The sequence below is a fragment of the Heterodontus francisci genome, chromosome 4, assembly GCF_036365525.1.
Source record: "Heterodontus francisci isolate sHetFra1 chromosome 4, sHetFra1.hap1, whole genome shotgun sequence".
NCBI classification, from domain to species: domain Eukaryota; kingdom Metazoa; phylum Chordata; class Chondrichthyes; order Heterodontiformes; family Heterodontidae; genus Heterodontus; species Heterodontus francisci.
Window position 1 is genome coordinate 3746787 of NC_090374.1, and position 19041 is coordinate 3765827.

Genomic DNA, 19041 nt, shown 5'->3' on the forward strand with positions numbered 1-19041 from the left:
GACATGATTAAGGTATACTGAATTATGAGGGGCATAGATTGAGTAGATAGGAAGAAACTTTTTCCCTTAGCGGAGGTGTCAATAACCAGGGGGCACAGATTTATGGTAAGGGGCAGGAGGTTTAGAGGGAATTTGAGGCAACATTTTTTCACCCAGAGGGTGGTTGGAATCTGGAACACACTGCCTGAAGGGGTGGTAGAGGCAGGAACCCTCACAACATTTAAGTAGTATTTAGATGAGCACTTGAAACGCCACAGCAGACAAGGCTATAGGCCAAGAGCTGGTAAATGGGATTAGAATAGATAGTTTGGTGGCCAGCACGGACACGATGGGCCGAAGGGCCTGTTTCTGTGCTGTATAATTCTATGACTCTAAACACTCCCAGAGCAGGTACAGTTAAGAATCAGCATTTTTTACTTTGTTACTGATGTTCGTTTAATCTCTTACCTGCAAGAGGTTTGAGCTGCCGGTTTGGTCCCAGTCTCTCTCCCATGATCTGCACGGCTGCCTGAATCTGGGACAGTAATGACGTTAGCATTGCCTCTTCCCATTGAAGCTTCTTCCTGGTTTTGCCTCTGTTCAGTTGTTGTCGGAGATGCGAATGGTACTGCAGTGCATGCTGGTACAACAGTCGCCAGGTGAAGGCCAGTCTGCACCAATGAGACACAACCCATTATAAGAATCACATCAACAACCTCATCACCCAAACAAATCTACTCTCCTTTCCGGCAATACTGCCCTGTCCCTCATCAAACCATTCCCCACACCAAAACTGTCCCCCAGCAAACCCATTCCCCACACCAAAACTGTCCCTCAGCAAACCATTCCCCACACCAAAACTGTCCCCCAGCAAACCCATTCCCCACACCAAAACTGTCCCTCAGCAAACCATTCCCCACACCAAAACTGTCCCTCAGCAAACCATTCCCTACACCAAAACTGTCCCTCATCAAACCAATCCCCTTCAACCCCGTGAAACAGTCCTGTTACAAACCATTCGCCCACTGAAACTGTCCCTCAAGTGAGGTGAGAGTGACTGCCCTTGACATCAAGGCAGCATTTGACCGAGTATGGCATCAAGGAGTCCTAGCAAAACTGGACTCAATGGGAATCAGGGGGAAAGCCCTCCGCTGGCTGGAGTCATACCTAGCGCAAAGGAAGATGGTTTTGGTAGTTGGAGGCCAATCATCTGAGCTCCAGGACATCACTGCAGGAGTTCCTCAGGGTAGTGTCCTAGGCCCAACCATCTTCAGCTGCTTCATCAATGACCTTCATTCAATCATAAGGTCAGAAGTGGGGATGTTCACTGATGATTGCACAATGTTCAGCACCATTCAGATACTGAAGCAGTCTGTGTAGAAATGCAGCAAGACCTGGACAATATCCAGGCTTGGGCTGATAAGTGGCAAGTAACATTCGCGCCACACAAGTGTCAGGCAATGACCATCTCCAACAAGAGAGAATCTAACCATCTCCCCTTGATATTCAGTGGCATTACCATCGCTGAATTCCCCACTATCAACATCCTAGGGGCTACCATTGACCGAAAACTGAACTGGAGTAGCCATATAAATACTGTGGCTACAAGAGCAGGTCAGAGGCTAGGAATCCTGCGGCGAGTAACTCACCTCCTGAGTCCCCAAACTTGTTCACAATCTACAAGGCACAAGTCAGGAGTGTGATGGAATACTCTCCACTTGCCTGGATGGGTGCAGCTCCAACAACACTCAAGAAGCTCGACACCATCCAGGACAAAACAGCCCGCTTGATTGGCACCCCATCCACCACCTTCAACATTCACTCCCTCCACCATCAACGCACAGTGTGTACCATCGACACGATGCACTGTAAGGCCTCACCAAGGCTAGTTAGACAGCACCTTCCAAATCTGTGACCTCTACCACCTAGAAGGACAAGGACAGCAGATGCATGGGAACACCATCACCTGCAAGTTCCCCTCCCAGCCACACACCATCCTGACTTGGAACTATATCGCCGTTCCTTCACTGTTGCTGGGTCAAGACCTTGGAACTCCCTTCCTAACAGCACTGTGGGTGTACCTACACCCCAAGGACTGCAGTGGTTCAAGAAGGCAGCTCACCACCACCTTCTGAAGGGCAATTAAGGATGGGTAATAAATGCTGGCCTAGCCAGCGACACCCACTTCCCATGAACAAATAATAAAATAAACAAACCATTCCCCCAATCCCCCACTTAAACTGTCCCTCATCAGACCACTCTCCCAATCCCCCTCTTTAATTGTCACTCGCTTTTGAAGAAGGTGTAGGACTGTACTGGATGAAATCTAATGTTTTGATACCTGAATCCAGTTCCTGTGAGATAATTGTCTATTTGGATTACTGAGTTTTGCTCCTACCTGTGTGATGGCTGTCGAATGGTTTGCACGGTTTGATTTGGCAGCTCCAGTAGCATGAGGGCAGAACACTTCTCCCTGGGATCAACTGGATAGGACATAGGCATTAGGAGAGAGTTGGGCACCATATCCCCTTGGAGATCCAAGGAGACCTCAGATTGGAGGGAGTACACTGCGTCCAGATGCACAGATGCCAGCTTAAGTACCAAGAGACTGCTGAGGAATGACTGTGAAAACGAGGTTGGCCCTAATTTTTGAGAGAGAATTAACTTCACAATCTCCGCCGAGAGCCTTACCGCGGGTACCAGTGAATGCTTGTGCACCGTGTCCCAGTACAGGACAGACAGACAGTAGCGCAAGAGCTGCAACATCCTATAGGTCCCAGGGCTCCTCCTCAGAGCTTTTTGCACCAGTTTATTCTTCCTATTTATGACCGAGCTTGGGAGAGTGGCTGGGGCAAATGGAAGCAGGCGAGCAAACTGTAGAAAGGCCTGAACCGTGTACTGAAGCAGCAGGTCCCTGCCCTCTATCCTCTTCATAGAAACTCCTAAGCTCCAGGCTGTCAACAAGCTGTTCTGGATCCGTCTGAATATGGCCTCAAGATGGTCTGATTGTCCCCCTTGCTTGGCGTGCAGGGTGTCGAACATGGAGGCGAACTCCAAGTGGCCCTGCTCCATGGTGCTGGGATCGGAGTTCTGGGACCTGGCATAATCAGTAGGGCATGGAGCGGCGTCACCAGAATCATCATCTTCATCAGTCTGCAAAATGAAAGCAGATAAAAATACAGCAAGGAGGAAAATACAGCAGCTCTGTCAGGACCTGGGAGGGCCTCAGCACATGGTCTACGCTGGAATTCCAGTGCAGTACATGATCAGAGGTGCTGTGCTTTGGCTAAGATGTTAAAGGAAGATTCTACTTGCCTGTTCCTGTGGTTATTAAAGATCCCACTGCACTACTAGAACAGCAGGAATTTTTCCCAATGTCCTGACCAATATTCCTCCCTCAACCAATACCATCATAAAACTGTTCATTCATCTCCTAGCTGTGCACAAAAACGTCTGCCTCATTTACCTCCAACAGTCACGGCACTTTCAAGTCAGTAATTCTGCAGGAAATTCTTGGAAATGTTTGAGAACCATACGAAGAACATAAGAGTCAAAATTTTACAGCACAGAAACAGGCCCTTCAGCCCAACATACCTGCATCGACCATCAAGTACCCGTCCAAAACTAATCCCACTTCGCAGCACTTGGCCCGTAGCTTTGTATGCTATGGCGTTTCAAGTGCTCATCTAAATACTTCTTAAATGTTGTGAGGGTCCCTGCCTCAACCACCTCTTCAAGCAGTGTGTTCCAGATTCCAACCACCCTCTGGGTGAAAAAATGTTTCCTCAAATTCCCTCTAAACATCCTGCCCCTTACCTTAAATCTATGGCCCCCAGTTAATTCAGCTCTCCGCTAAGGGAAAAAGTTTCTTCCTATCTATCCTATCAATGCCCCTCATAATTTTGTATACCTTAATCAGGCCCGCTCTCAGCCTTCTCCGCTCTAAGGAAAACGACCCTAGCCTACCTGTGTCTGTGTGGGTTTTCTCCGGGTGCTCCGGTTTCCTCCCACAAGCCAAAAGACTTGCAGGTTGATAGGTAAATTGGCCATTATAAATTGTCACTAGTATAGGTGGGTGGTAGGGAAATATAGGGACAGGTGGGGATGTTTGGTAGGAATATGGGATTAGTGTAGGATTAGTATAAATGGGTGGTTGATGTTCGGCACAGACTCGGTGGGCCGAAGGGCCTGTTTCAGTGCTGTATCTCTAATCTAATCTAATCTATCCAGTCTCTCTTTATAACTGAAATGCTCCAGCCCAGGCAACATCCTGGTGAATCTCCTCTGCACCCTCTCCAGTTCAATCACATCCTTCCTATAGTGTGGTGCCCAGAACTGTACACAGTACTCCGCTGCAGCCTAACCAGCATTTTATACAGCTCCATCATAACCTCCCTGCTCTTATATTCTATGCCTCGGCTAATAAAGGCAAGTATCCATATGCCTTCCTAACTACCTTATCTACCTGTGCTGCTGCCTTCAGTGATCTATGGACAAGTACACCAAGATCCCTCTGACCTTCTGTACTTCCTCGGGTCCTGCCATCCATTGTATATTCCCTTGCCTTGTTAGTCCTTCCAAAATGCATCACCTCACACTTCTCAGGATTAAACTCCATTTGCCACTGCTCTGCCCATCTTACCAGCCCATCTACATCGTCCTGTAATCTCAGGCTTTCCTCCTCACTGTTTACGACACCATCAATTTTCATGTCATCTGTGAACTTACTGATCATATCTCCTATATTCACATCTAAATCATTAATGTACACTACAAACAGCAAGGGTCCCAGCACCGATCCCTGTGGTACCCCACAGGTCACAGGCCTCCATTCGCAAAAACAACCCTCTACCATCACCCTCTGCCTCCTTCCACTAAGCCAATTTTGAATCCAATTTACCAAATTGCCCTGGATCCCATGGGCTCTTACTTTCTTAACCAATCTCCCATGCGGGACCTTATCAAAAGCCTTACTTAAGTTCATGTAGACTACATCAACTGTTTTACCCTCATATACACATCTAGTCACCACCTCGAAAAATTCAATCAAGTTAGTTAGACACAATCTCCCCCTGACAAAGCCAGGCTGACTATCCCTGATTAATCCCTGCCTCTCCAAGTGGAGATTAATCCTGTCTCTCAGAATTTTTTCCAATAGTTTCCCAACCACTGATGTTAGACTCACCAGCCTGTAATTACCTGGCTTATCCCCGCTACCCTTCTTGAATAATGGTACCACATTCGCTGTCCTCCAGTCCTCTGGCACCTCTCCTGTGGCCAGATAGGATCTGAAAATTTGTGTCAGAGCCCCTGCTATCTCCTCCCTTGCCTCACATAACAGCCTGGGATACATCTCATCTGGGCCTGGGGATTTATTCACCTTTAAGCCCGCTAAAACATCTAATACTTCCTTCTTTACAATGCTAATTTGTTCAAGTATATCACAATACCCCCCCACCACCCCACCTATATTGTCCTTCTCCACAGTGAACACAGATGAAAAGTAATCGTTCAAAACCTCACCTCTGCCCTCCGGTTCCACACACAGATTGCCTCTTTGATCCCTACTGGGCCCCACTTTTTCCCTAGTTATCCTCTTGCCCCTAACATACTTATAAAACGCCTTAGGATTTTCCTTTATCTTGTCTGCCAGTGATTTTTCATGTCCCTCTTCGCTCTCTTAATTACTTTTTTAAGTACCCTTCTACACTTTCGATACTCCTCTAGGGCCTCCGCTGTTTTCAGCACTCCGAATCTGCCATACGCCTCCTTTTTTTCCCTTATCCAATCCTCTATATCCCTTGGCATCCAGGGTTCCCTGGACTTGTTGGTCCTACTCTTCACCTTTACAGGAACATGCTGCACCTGAACTCTCACAATTTCCCTTCTAAATAACTCCCACTGGTCTGATGTAGCCTTTCCTATAAGAAGCTGCTCCTGGTTCACTTTGGCCAGATCCTGTTTTATCATATTGAAATCTGCCTTCCCTCAATTCGGTACTCGTATTTCTGGTCCCTCTCTGTCCTTTTCCATAACAACCTTAAATCTTACAGAGTTATGGTCATTATCCCCGAAATGCTCCCCCACTGCCACTTCTACCACTTGTCCGGCTTCATTCCCTAGGATTAAGTCCAGTACCGCTCCTCCACTTGTCGGACTCTCTACGTGCTGGCTCAAAAAAGCTCTCCTGAATGCACTTGAAGAATTCCGCCCCTTTTAAGCTTTTTGCACTAAGACTATCCCCTCTAATATAGGGGAAGTTGAAATCTCCTACTATTATTACCCTATTATTTTTGCACCTTTCTGAGATTTGCCTACATATCTGCTCCTCTATCACTGCCTGACTGTTTGGAGACCTGTAGTACACTCCCAGCCTTTCAACTTCCTCGGGATGTCGCAAAGTGCTTCACAGCTGAGGAATTACATGTGAAGTGTAATCATGGTTGTTTTGTAGAAAAACACTGCAGTCTATTTGCACACAGCAAATTACAAAGAACAGAAATCAGCTACAAGACCAGATAAGTGGCCAGATTTTTCACCCAGCCCTGCTCATGTTTGAGTAGACTTGAGGAGAGTAAAGGTTGGGATACACTCTGCCCATGTGGACAGAGTGAAGATGGAAATGGATGAGACTAAGGGAAGCACTGCCTCAGGTCCCAGTACACAGTGCTGGTTAACCAGCCGAGGGTGTTCTTTGGGAAGTGCACTGTGTAAACAGTCATATAGGTCCCATCAGTGAAGCTTTGATTTCATTGGCAAGCAACTCATGTTTGTCCTTTTGCTGCCACAGGCACCCTCCCCACAAATGTGCCCCCTCATCCCCAGAGCATTAGGTCTTCCCCTCAGAAGGGCAGAGAGCCCAACGCCTGCATAGCAAATCTCCTAAGGCTGGAAATGCAGCTGTGATCAGCGTGATCGTCAGGTGAGCAGGAGTCCCATGCCACTGAAGACGCAGTATAGCACAGGCCAGTGTTTTGTGGTGGCACTAGCCTGGATTGAGAATCTAGAGAATATGAGTTCAAATTCCACCATTAGTTTGAGAATTTGAATTCAGTTTATGCAAATATGGAAATAATAAATGATGATAAAGCTGTCAGATTGTCGTAAAACCCCATCTGGTTCACTAAGTCCTTTAGGGAAAGAAATCTGCCGTCCTTACCCAATCTGGACCTATATGTGACTCCAGTCCCACACCAACAGCTAACAATGCTTGTCATTTCTTAACGTGAGAATGTCGTCAGAGCTCACTTCCACCTCCTGTATCAGAGATAGGTTGACAAGGCATGATCTCCTCCTCCCTAGTCACAAAAACCCACACAAACTCTCTGGTGAAGCACAGAGCAAACTACAGTGCTGCAATACCCATGCTGTGCCACCAGAAACACTGCTGCATGAGCTCACTGGGCCCTCTAATGACAGCAAGTAGTAGCCAATCACTAACATCTGCTCAAACTCTCTGTAGTGATTTTAACTATATAAGAGCTAGCACGTAGGTAAAATCTTGTCAATGGACAGCAAACGTTGCACTGATGTGAGCTTTACCTGACCGCCTGCTGGTGTCGCATCCTGTAAGAATGAAGGGGACGTCCACGTTCCAGACCCTTGTGTACCCAGCCCCTGCAGGACACTTCTTTTTAGGGAAGACATGGGCTGTAAACAGCAGTTCACATCTTTGTGCTGCAAATAGAACATACAGATTGTACCAGAGAATCAGCATGGATTAGTGAAGGCAGGTCATGTCTGAGTAGTCCAGTTATATTTCTTGAAGAGGTCACTTGCATGGTGGATAGTGGTGGGGGTTGCCTATACATGTTTCTATATGGATTTCCAAAAGACATTTGATACTGTTCCATACAAGAGATTATCAATAAAAATCAAAGCGCAGGGAATTAAAGGGACAGGATAAAATATCTCGATAATTGGTTTGGGAAGTTGAAGACAAAGAGACAGGATAAAGGGTTTGTTCTTTTGAGTGGCAATTGTGACAAGTGATGTTCCCTGGGAATTTGTACTGGGGCCTCAGCTTTTCACCGTATATATTAATGATTTGGATGAGGAAATAGAGTATTGTATCGTCAGGTTTGCAGATGGCACTAAGTTAAGAGATGTGTAAATGAGAGGAGGGAATTACAAAGAGACATAGACAGACTGAGTGTGTAAAACTATGGCAGATGGAGTTCAATGTGTGAGGTCTTGGTCACTTTGGATCTGAGAGTGGCAAATTGGAATGTTTTCTTCATGGTGACAGTCTAGAAGGTTGTGGAGGAGAAAATAGATGTAGGTGTCCATGAACACAAATCACTAAAAGCTAGTGCACTGCCACAAAAAGGTGAATGGAATGTTGGTCTTTAATTCAAGGAGGATTGAATTCAAAAGTGAGGAACTGATGTTTCAATTTTATAGAAACTTGGTCAGATCTCATCTGGAGCACTGTATCATATATAATTGTTACAGCACACAAGGAGGCCAATCTGCCCCTCATGTCAGTCCTGGCTCTTTGCAAAAGCAACTCAGCTATCCCACTCCCGCGCCTTTTCACTGCAGCCCTGCAAATCTTTTTTCTTCAGATAATTATCCAATTCCCTTTTGAAAGCCACGATTGAATTTGTCTCCAGAACACTGTCAGGCAATGCGTTCCAGGTCCTAACCAATCGATTGGTTAAAAAAGTTTTTCCTCATGTCGCAGTTGGTTCTTTTGCCATTCGCCTTAAATGTGTCTCCTCTGGTTCTCAACCCTTCCGCCAATGGGAACCGTTTCTGTCTATCTACTGTGTCTAGACTCATGATTTTGAAAACTTCTATCAAATCTCCTCTCGTAGAATCATAGGAAATAGCAGCAATAGGCCATTCGGCCCGTCGAGCCTGCTCCACCATTCTAACAGATCATGGTTGATCATCTACCTCTACGCCATTTTTCCCCACTGTTCCCATATCCCTCGATGTCAACATTCTCATCTCCAAGGAGAACAACCCCAGTTTCTCCACAATAAAAACAAGAAATGCTGAAAATACTCAGCAGGTCGGGCAGCATTTGTGGAGAGAGAAGCAGAGTTGAAACAGTCTACTTCTCTCTCCACAGATGCTGCCAGACCTGCTGAGTATTTCCAGCATTTCTTGTTTTTATTTCAGATTTCCAGCATCCGCAGTATTTTGCTTTTAACCCAGTTTCTCCAATCTACCTCCCTCAACCCTGGACTCATTCTCATAAATCTTTTCTGCACCCTCTCTAAAGCATTCAGATTCATCCTAAGTGCAATGCCCAGAACTGAACACAATACTCCGGTTGAAGCTGAGCCAATGTTTTATACCTGCATTCAATTCTGGGCAACAAACCTCAGGAAAGATAAACTGACCTTGAAGTGGGTTTTTCTTTCAGTCATTCAGGGGATGAGGGCATCGCTGGCAAGGCCAGCATTTATTGCCCATTCCTAATTGCCCTTGAGAAGGTGGTGGTGAACCACTGCATGTGCTGTAGGTTCACCTTCAGTGCTGTAGGGAGGGAGTTCCAGAAATTTGACCCAGCGACAGCACAGGAACAGCGATATAGTTTCCAAGTCAGGATGGTGTGTGATTAGGAGGGGAACTTGCAGGTTATGGGTGTTGTCGGATCACTTTAAGAGACTGTAAGTAGAGAGTCACCATGTGATGTCGTGTCACACATGACTAGCGAGCTGTGGGTGTACACTAACAGAGTAACGGCACTGTAGGTATGCTCCTGTATTAGTTGTGAATATATATGTTCCAGTATTCTTAGTATATTATTTGTACTCCAGTGAATCTTATAATAATTTATGCACTAAAGGACGGCATTACCCCTGCAATAATCAAGAGTGCCAAGCCTGCTATACTCTCAGCACTACATGAACTGCTTTGCCTGTGCTGGGACGAGGGAGCAGTACCACAGGACATGCGCGATACCAATAGCATTACCCTCTATAAAAACAAAGGTGACCACGGTGACTGCAACAACTACCGTGGAATCTCCCTGCTCAGCATAGTGAGGAAAGTCTTTGCTCGAGTCGCTTTAAACAGGCTCCAGAAGCTGGCCGAGCACGTCTACCCTGAGGCACAGTGTGGCTTTGTGCAGAGAGATCGACCATTGACGTGCTGTTCTCCCTTCTTCAGATACAGGAGAAATGCTGCGAACAACAGATGCCCCTCTACCTTGCTTTCATTGATCTCACCAAAGCCTTTGACCTCGTCAGCAGACGTGATCTCTTCAGACTACTAGAAAAGATCGGATGTCCACCAAAGCTACTAAGTATCATCACCTCATTCCATGACAATATTTAGGGCGGCACAGTGGCGCAGTGGTTAGCACCGCAGCCTCACAGCTCCAGGGACCCGGGTTCGATTCCAGGTACTGCCTGTGTGGAGTTTGCAAGTTCTCCCTGTGTCTGCGTGGGTTTTCTCCGGGTGCTCCGGTTTCCTCCCACAAGCCAAAAGACTTGCAGGTTGATAGGTAAATTGGCCATTATAAATTGTCACTAGTGTAGGTAGGTGGTAGGGAAATGTAGGGACAGGTGGGGATGTTTGGTAGGAATATGGGATTTGTGTAGGATTAGTATAAATGGGTGGTTGATGTTCGGCACAGACTCGGTGGGCCGAAGGGCCTGTTTCAGTGCTGTATCTCTAATCTAAAAAAAATATGAAAGGCACAATTCAGCATAGCGGCACCTCATCAGACCCCTTTCCTATCCTGAGTGGCGTGAAACAGGGCTGTGTTCTCGCACCCACACTGTTTGGGATTTTCTTCTCCCTGCTGCTCTCACATGCGTTCAAGGCTTCAGAAGAAGGAATTTTCCTCCACTCAAGATCAGGGGTAGGTTGTTCAACCTTGCCCGTCTAAGAGCGAAGACCAAAGTACGGAAAGTCCTCATCAGGGAACTCCTCTTTGCTGACGATGCTGCTTTAACATCTCAAACTGAAGAGTGCCTGCAGAGTCTCATTGACAGGTTTGCGGCTGCCTCTAACGAATTTGGCCTAACCATCAGCCTCAAGAAAACGAACATCATGGGACAGGACGTCAGAAATGCTCCATCCATCAATATTGGCGACCACGCTCTGGAAGTGGTTCAAGAGTTCACCTACCTAGGCTCAACTATCACCAGTAACCTGTCTCTAGATGCAGAAATCAACAAGCGCATGGGAAAGGCTTCCACTGCTATGTCCAGACTGGCCAAGAGAGTGTGGGAAAATGGCGCACTGACACGGAACACAAAAGTCCGAGTGTATCAAGCCTGTGTCCTCAGTACCTTGCTCTATGGCAGCGAGGCCTGGACAACGTATGTCAGCCAAGAGCGGAGTCTCAATTCATTCCATCTTCGCTGCCTCCGGAGAATACTTGGCATCAGGTGGCAGGACTGTATCTCCAACACAGAAGTCCTCGAGGCAGGCAACATCCCCAGCTTATACACACTACTGAGTCAGCGGCGCTTAAGATGGCTTGGCCATGTGAGCTGCATGGAAGATGGCAGAACCCCCAAAGACACATTGTACAGCGAGCTCGCCACTGGTGTCAGACCCACCGGCCGTCCATGTCTCCGCTTTAAAGACGTCTGCAAACGCGACATGAAGTCCTGTGACATTGATCACAAGTCGTGGGAGTCAGTTGCCAGCGATCGCCAGAGCTGGCGGGCAGCCATAAAGGCAGGGCTAAAGTGTGGCGAGTCGAAGAGACTTAGCAGTTGGCAAGAAAAAAAGACAGAAGCGCAAGGGGAGAGCCAACTGTGTAACAGCCCCAACAAACAAATTTTTCTGCAGCGCCTGTGGAAGAGTCTGTCACTCTAGAATTGGCCTTTATAGCCACTCCAGGCGCTGCTCCACAACCCACTGACCACCTCCAGGCGCTTACCCATTGTCTCTCGAGACAAGGAGGCCAAAGAAGAAATAAGAGATATGCTCCTGTATTAGTTGTGAATATATATGTTCCAGTATTCTTAGTATATTATTTGTACTCCAGTGAATCTTAGAATAATTTATGCACTAAAGGAACAAATAGAATATGGTGGCAGAGTTTGGGATTTTCTATAGAACACCAAGTGTAGCATGTTGACAGCACTGAAGAAATTTTCAAAACACACCAAGTACAGGTGATTGACAGCGTCTTGGAACTTCTGAACCACACCAAAAAAGAACAAAGTGGCAGCAGATTGCTTACCAGGAGTGGCTGAAAATTCCTCAGAAGACCCCACACAGTGCATAGAGCTGGGATTGCAGACAAGACCCAGATGATGTTAAAACTCTATGAGTAAAGGACAATCGCCATGGGATCGGAGCTTTCAACTAATCTGGCAGTGGGCCAGAAATCGAGAGAGAAAGCAGCGCAGTCATTACTGCATCAGCTTTCTCGCGCTGACAGCTTTGTGGGCAGGGCTTAAGCTAAAAGAGCGGGAAGAGCTCAATGCGTCACTGGAGAGTCCCAGCACAGAGTAAAAGGCTGGCTGTGGCAGCTGCCGATAATGCAAGGGAGGCTGTACGTAGTGGTAGTGTCACTGGACTAGTAATCTAGACCCCCAAGCTAATGTTCATCCCACCACATCCGATGGTGAAATTTGAATTCAATTAATGAATCTGGAATTAAAAAGCAAGTCTAATGGTGACCATGAAACCATTGTCGATTGTTGTAAAAACCCATCTGGTTCACTAATGTCCTTCCGGGAAGGAAATCTGCTGTCCTTACCCAGTCCAACCTACATGTGATTCTAGACCCACAGCAATGTCATTGCCCTCTGAAATGGCCTAGATAGCCACTCAGTTCAAAGGCAATTAGGGATGGGCAATAAATGCTGGCCTTGCCAGCTACACCCACATCCCATGAATGAATAAAAAAAAAAATGCACGCTGCGCAGAGAGAAAGATATGTTAAGAAAAAACAGGCCTGTGAAAAAACTATGCCTGGCAAAAGGAAAACCTGTGAAAAAGCCTATATTCGTAAAAAAGCAAGATCATCAAGAAAATTGCATTCAAGTGTCCAATCACGGATTGGAAGGCATCAGACATAGTGTCTGAGTTCAAACTGTTTCGCCAATGAATGGAATGGTTTCCTGGATCAAGTGAGAAACAAGCTGTAAAAATCAAGAATTCATTTAGAAAGTCAAAATATACTCGAGCAGAGTTAATATGGTTTTGTGAAAGGGAAATCGTGTTTGACAAATTGATTCGAGTTCTTTGAGGATGTAACAAGCAGGGTGGATAAAGGGGAGCCAGCAGATGTAGTGTATTTGGATTTCCAAAAGGCATTTGCTAAGGTACCACATAAAAGGTTACTACACAAGATAAGAGCGCATGGTGTTGGGGGTGTCAGGCAAACCCCCCACCTGCCAAGACTGAGGTACACATTATTTCGCCACAGGAACATTAAAACTTAAAAATTGCAAGCCCCTGACTGGAAAGAGATTTGCATAGTACCAAACAATGTGAAAATAAAGTGAGCCAGTCCCTGCCTTCCACTAGAGAGAGAGAGACCTGGTCAAACCAGTCAGTCATGTGACCACCTGCTGGCCAACTAGGGGAGTTTTAAACTGGAAAAACAGATTTTGAACTCAGAACTCCGTGAGCACATGGACTGAAAACATCTCCTCTCCTCTCTGCCTGCCTCCATCTCTTTCCTACGGAACTGAATCTTGTGAAGACACGTAAACTCAAAGAGAGAACAGTCTCCTACATGAACAAGGTTTAAGCCGAATACTGAGCCCCAATGAAATGCAAGACCATATCTTCAATTGAGTTCGAGAAACAGTAACAAGATATTGCCTCAAACTGTTCTACTTATCTTCTGCTGTTTTCTGTCCCTACTTGCATGTGTGTATCGCGTGTGCATGCTAGCGTTGGCACGTCGTATACCCGTAGGCGTTAACCTCATTAGAGTTTAAAGTTTAATAAATTTCATCTTCACAGTGGCGCAGTGGTTAGCACCGCAGCCTCACAGCTCCAGCGACCCGGGTTCAATTCTGGGTACTGCCTGTGTGGAGTTTGCAAGTTCTCCCTGTGTCTGCGTGGGTTTTCTCCGGGTGCTCCGGTTTCCTCCCACATGCCAAAAGACTTGCAGGTTGATAGGTAAATTGGCCATTATAAATTGCCCCTAGTATAGGTAGGTGGCAGGGAAATATAGGGACAGGTGGGGATGTGGTAGGAATATGGGATTAGTGTAGTATTAGTATAAATGGGTGGTTGATGGCCGGCACAGACTCGGTGGGCCGAAGGGCCTGTTTCAGTGCTGTATCTCTAAACTAAACCACAGAAAGCCTGTTTGTACTCATTTCATTGCCTTAGAATTGGAAAGTTGTGAACAAGGATTCACAAAGGGGGAGCTCAAAACAGTGCGTTTAAAATTAAACCCTGTTATAATAAAACCAAGTGAAGATAGTAACAAACCCCTTGACACCTTTCGCACCAGGTCGTAACGGGGGTAATGTATTAGTATGGATAGCGGATTGGCTAACTAACAGGAAACAGAGAGTGGGGATAAATGGGGCATTATCAGGTTGGCAAACTAACTAGTGGAGTACCACAGGGATCAGTGCTGGAGCCTGAACTATTTACAATATATATCAATGACTTGGATGAAGGGACTGCGTGTATTGCAGCCAAATTTGCTGACGATACAAAGATAGGTAGGAACGTGCCTGTAAAGGAATACAGATAGGTTATGCGAGAGGATAAAAATTTGGCAGATGGAGTATAATGTGGGAAAATGTGAGGTTATCCATTTTGGCAGGAATAGAAAAGCAGATTACTTAAATGGAAAGAGACTGCAGAATGATGCGATACAGAGGGATCTGGGTGTTCTGTACATGAATTACAAAATGTGAGTATGCAGGTACAGCAAGTAATTAGGAAGGAAAATGCAAGGGAGATGGAGTATAAAAGTAGGAAAATTTCATTACAACTGTACAGGGCTTTGGTGAGACCACACCGAAAGTACTGTGTAGAGTTTTAGTTCGGATAGTGTGTGGCTTGGAGGGGAACTTGCAGGTGCTGTTGTTCCTATGCATCTGCCGCCCTTTGTCCTTCTAAGTAGTAGAGGTCCTGGGTTTGGAAGGAGCCTTGATGTGCTGCTGCAGTGTATCTTGTAGATGGTACACACTGCTGCCACTGTGCGTCGGTGGTGGAGGGAGTGAATGTTTGTGGATGGTGTGCCAATCAAGAGGGCTGGTTTGTCCTGGATGGTGTCGAGCTTCTTGAGTGTTGTTGGAGCTGCACCCATCCGGGCAAATGGAGAGTATTCCATCACACTCCTGACTTGTGCCTTGTAGATGGTGGACAGGCTTTTCAGAGTCAGGAGGTGAGTTACTTGCCACTGGCTTTCTAGCAGCCTCTGACCTGCTCTTGTAGCCACGGTATTTATTTGGCTATTCCCGTTCAGTTTCTGGTCAATGGTAACCCCTAGGATGTTGATAGTTGGGGATTCAGTGATGGTAATGCCACTGAATGTCAAGGGGAGATGGTTAGAATCTCTCTTGTTGGAGATGGTCATTGCTGGCACTTGTGTGGTGTGAATGTTACTTACCACATATCAGCCCAAGCCTGGATATTGTCCAGGTCTTGCTGCATTTCTACATGGACTGCTTCAGTATCTGAGGAGTCACGAATGATGCTGAACATTGTGCAATCATCAGTGAACATCCCCACTTCTGACCTTATGATTGAAGGAAGGTCATTGATGAAGCAGCTGAAGATGGTTGGGCCTCGGACACTACCCTGAGGAATTCCTGCAGTCATGTCCTGAAGCTCAGATGATTGACCTCCAACAACCACAATCATCCTGGAACTCCCTTCCTAACAGCACTGTGGATGTACCTACACCACAAGAACTGCAGCGGTTCAAGAACACGGCTCACCACTACCTTCTTAAGGGCAATTAGGGATGGGCAATAAATGCTGGCCTTGCCAGTGATGCTCACATTTCATGAACGAATAAAAGAAACTACCTCAGTATTTAAGGAGACACACTGGTCTGTATTTAAGGTTGCCGCTCGTTATGTACCTCAGAGCTCATCAGTAAGTGTCGTACATCATCCAGACCCTGGGTCACATCCAGCAGCAGGGTCTTCAGAACAGATGAAGCAGAATAATTCTCCGCAAAACGCAGCACAGTAAACATGTAACCATCGGATACGATGAGGTAGGGGAGGCGGGGGTGAGCTGCCAGGGAGAACCGCTGTCTCATTGGGTCATTTTCAGAGGTAGAAGAGTCAGCAGAATGGTTATGTTCGGCGCTCAAGAGCAGGGACTGAGGTTGTCTGAAAAAGAGGACAATATTAAATTAAAAAATATATACTGTCCCATCAAACACTCCCAGGACAGGTACATCACGGGGGTTAGACACAGAGTAAAGCTCCCTCTACACTGTCCCATCAAACATTCCCAGGACAGGTACATCACGGGGGTTAGACACAGAGTAAAGCTCCCTCTACACTGTCCCATCAAACATTCCCAGGACAGGTACATCACGGGGGTTAGACACAGAGTAAAGCTCCCTCTACACTGTCCCATCAAACATTCCCAGGACAGGTACATCACGGGGGTTAGACACAGAGTAAAGCTCCCTCTACACTGTCCCATCAAACACTCCCAGGACAGGTACAGCACTGGGATTGGCTGCTCTCTGATTTGGGAGCCTGAGTGCATCAACGAGGTGCAGCTGACTGTGGCTGTGTGCAGAGGTTGGAGGCTGCAGGCTGTGTGACTGCTGCAAGAGGGAGAGACTCAAACTGAAACAAAAGGTTTTTCCAAATTTCAACAAAGGAAGGAAGGCAGAGAACTGGAAGCTCTTTTTGTGAGTTTGCTTGGTACTGAAAGTCTTTTTCATTGATTGTTGGGGGTGGGGAAAGAAGAGACCTGAAGACCTTGGGTGGGGCTGTATTGTTCAATAGGGAGCTCCTGTGTTTAACATCTTTGGATAGGGAGCTCCCTCCCCACCCCAACTATTAAGCCTGGGACAGCTGGAGCTGCCCAGGTGAAGAGACTTATTATCTGAACATCGAAGGAGGCGTGTGCCTGGGCAGCTTACAGCTGACCCAGGTGAAGACATCACCCCACCCTCCCAACTGGAAGACCAGCTACAAGACTTGTGCAATACTAACAAAGACTGATTCCTCTTGGCCTTCCTCTCCCTCAGCCTCTTCCCCTGTGCTACATCCTTTAAGTGTTACATTTTTGATTTATTGTATTTGCTCTTTTCTTTTTTTTTCTCTCAGCAAAGTGCCTGTAACTCTTCCACCCCATGACTTCTCAGTCCTCTCCGGTGGCGGGGCCCTCCTATGCTGCAGCAGCTGCGACAGCTGCTCCTGTGGCCCCGTCACAATTTAAAATCTTAACATCAAAGCATGGGGTGAAGAGTTACACCCATCCTAATATGACTATTGAGGCTTGTGTTAAGGCAATGGCCGTGGTTGTCGGCCCCTCGGCCATTGTTGCAGCCTCAAAGATGTATGGGAAGGCTGTGTTCTTCCTGAAGACCGAGCGGGCTGTGTCCCTCGCCCTAAGTACGGGGCTCACAGTGCGTGGGATTTTCCTGCCAGTGGACCCTCTGGGGGCCACTGCACATCGGGTAACCTTGTCGAACGTCCCACCCTTTATTCCTGATGAGCTCCTCCTCCCCCATCTACACTTTCTGGGGGAGGTGAGGTCAGGGATCACCCCAGTCCCGCTCGGTCTTCGGGAGCACAGCCTCCGACATGTCTACTCCTTCCGCCGCCAGCTATTCATGCAGCTGGCGCGGGAGGAGGTCTTGGAGGGCCACTTCGGTATAGAGTTTCAGGGGACGGCCTACCGCGTCTTCTGGACCTCGGATGGAGCGTGGTGCCACGTCTGCAAGGGGGTGGGGCATGTTCGTAAGAACTGCCCCAAACTCCCGGCCGCCAGCTCCACCTCAGCGGCCCAGAGTGGTTCCACAGCACCTCCTCCCACTCCCCCCGCAGATCCAACAGACACCGCACAGTCGGTTCCGGAGGCTGTGGTTTTCACAGCCTCTGGCGGGGAGGGGAGCGTCCGTCCGAGCGGAAGGAAGACGCGGGGAAAAAAGAAACATCGTGAGGCGCGTCCCCTGGACACTTTGACTCAACCCGAGCCTGAGCTCAGCCCAAAGCCCATTCCCATGGAATCCACCTGTCCCAGGGCTGGGCTCAGGCCCAGGGTGACTAAAAAAGGAAAAAAGGGTGCGGAGGCGGAGGCCTCTGATGACATGGAGGTCTCTGAGTCTCCGCGCCCAAGTGCGAAAAAGAGGAGAAGGCACCCCTCCACAGAAATAACACAGGGCCCTGAGGTGCAGGGCCCATCTGTTGGAGGGGAGCTGCCTCCTGTTTCTGGTCCTCAGGTGCCCCCTACCGCCACCACCAAGGCTGCAAAGTCCGGGCAGGTGCTCCCTATTCCTCAGGATGGAGGGGAGGGGATGGCCCCGGTACGTGAGGCCCCTCCTGAAGGAGTAAGTGGGGCCCTGCTTGTGGTGGGGGAGCCTGGGGAAACCGCCCATTCCGCCACTGCGACTGGGTCGGGTGTCCTGAATGAAGGGGAGGGCGAGGCCCCAGAGGGTCGGGCCTCCCAGCCGGAGTCCACCACCAACCAGGAGACACCCGACCCAGTTATAACTGAGAATGCTGCCCCATCTGCTGGGCCTGTGGGTGCTGGCGGAGCGGGAGATGGCCTCCTCTCGCCGCCTCCAGTCTCGGCTCCGGCTGGTTTCCCGGAGTCCGGAACTTCTGTCTCCCCTGGACCAGTCATTGGCCTGGGGATGGAGGTGGAGGGGGGTCCTGAACCGCTGGTGCCTACAGGCTCCAGTTTCACAATAGAACCCAGAGAGGACTCCTCCGCCATCGATCCTGGGGGTGGGATCGTGACGGAGGCGGGACCAGCTGGCGCGGCCGGGACGTCCGCCCCACAGTGTGTGGTGGATGTGTTGGCCGCTGGCGGTGACGACCCGGAGGAGGATGGGGATTCGGTGCGGGGCACGGAGGATGATCTTGATTCCATCGCCAGTGAGGTGGTGGAGTCCCTCGTGCCTCCCACCGAATCTCCTCTCATCCCCACGGCGGAACTCCGGGATTTCCTCGCGGCTTGCAG

At 48.0% G+C, this 19041-nt stretch overlaps 1 protein-coding gene across 8 annotated transcripts in view; it reads right to left on the minus strand.

Moving 5' to 3' along the window:
- The window catches only part of cplane1 (ciliogenesis and planar polarity effector 1), a 306978-nt gene that overhangs the window by 241003 nt on the left and 46934 nt on the right, over positions 1–19041 (minus strand). For all 8 annotated transcript variants that reach the window (XM_068029092.1, XM_068029085.1, XM_068029087.1 and 5 more), the window contains exons 10-13: positions 15968–16223; positions 7522–7656; positions 2378–3132; positions 448–650 (exon numbers count right to left, since the gene is read on the minus strand). In XM_068029092.1, the coding sequence (XP_067885193.1) occupies positions 448–650; positions 2378–3132; positions 7522–7656; positions 15968–16223 (1349 nt within the window). The remainder of the gene's footprint in view (positions 1–447; positions 651–2377; positions 3133–7521; positions 7657–15967; positions 16224–19041) is intronic.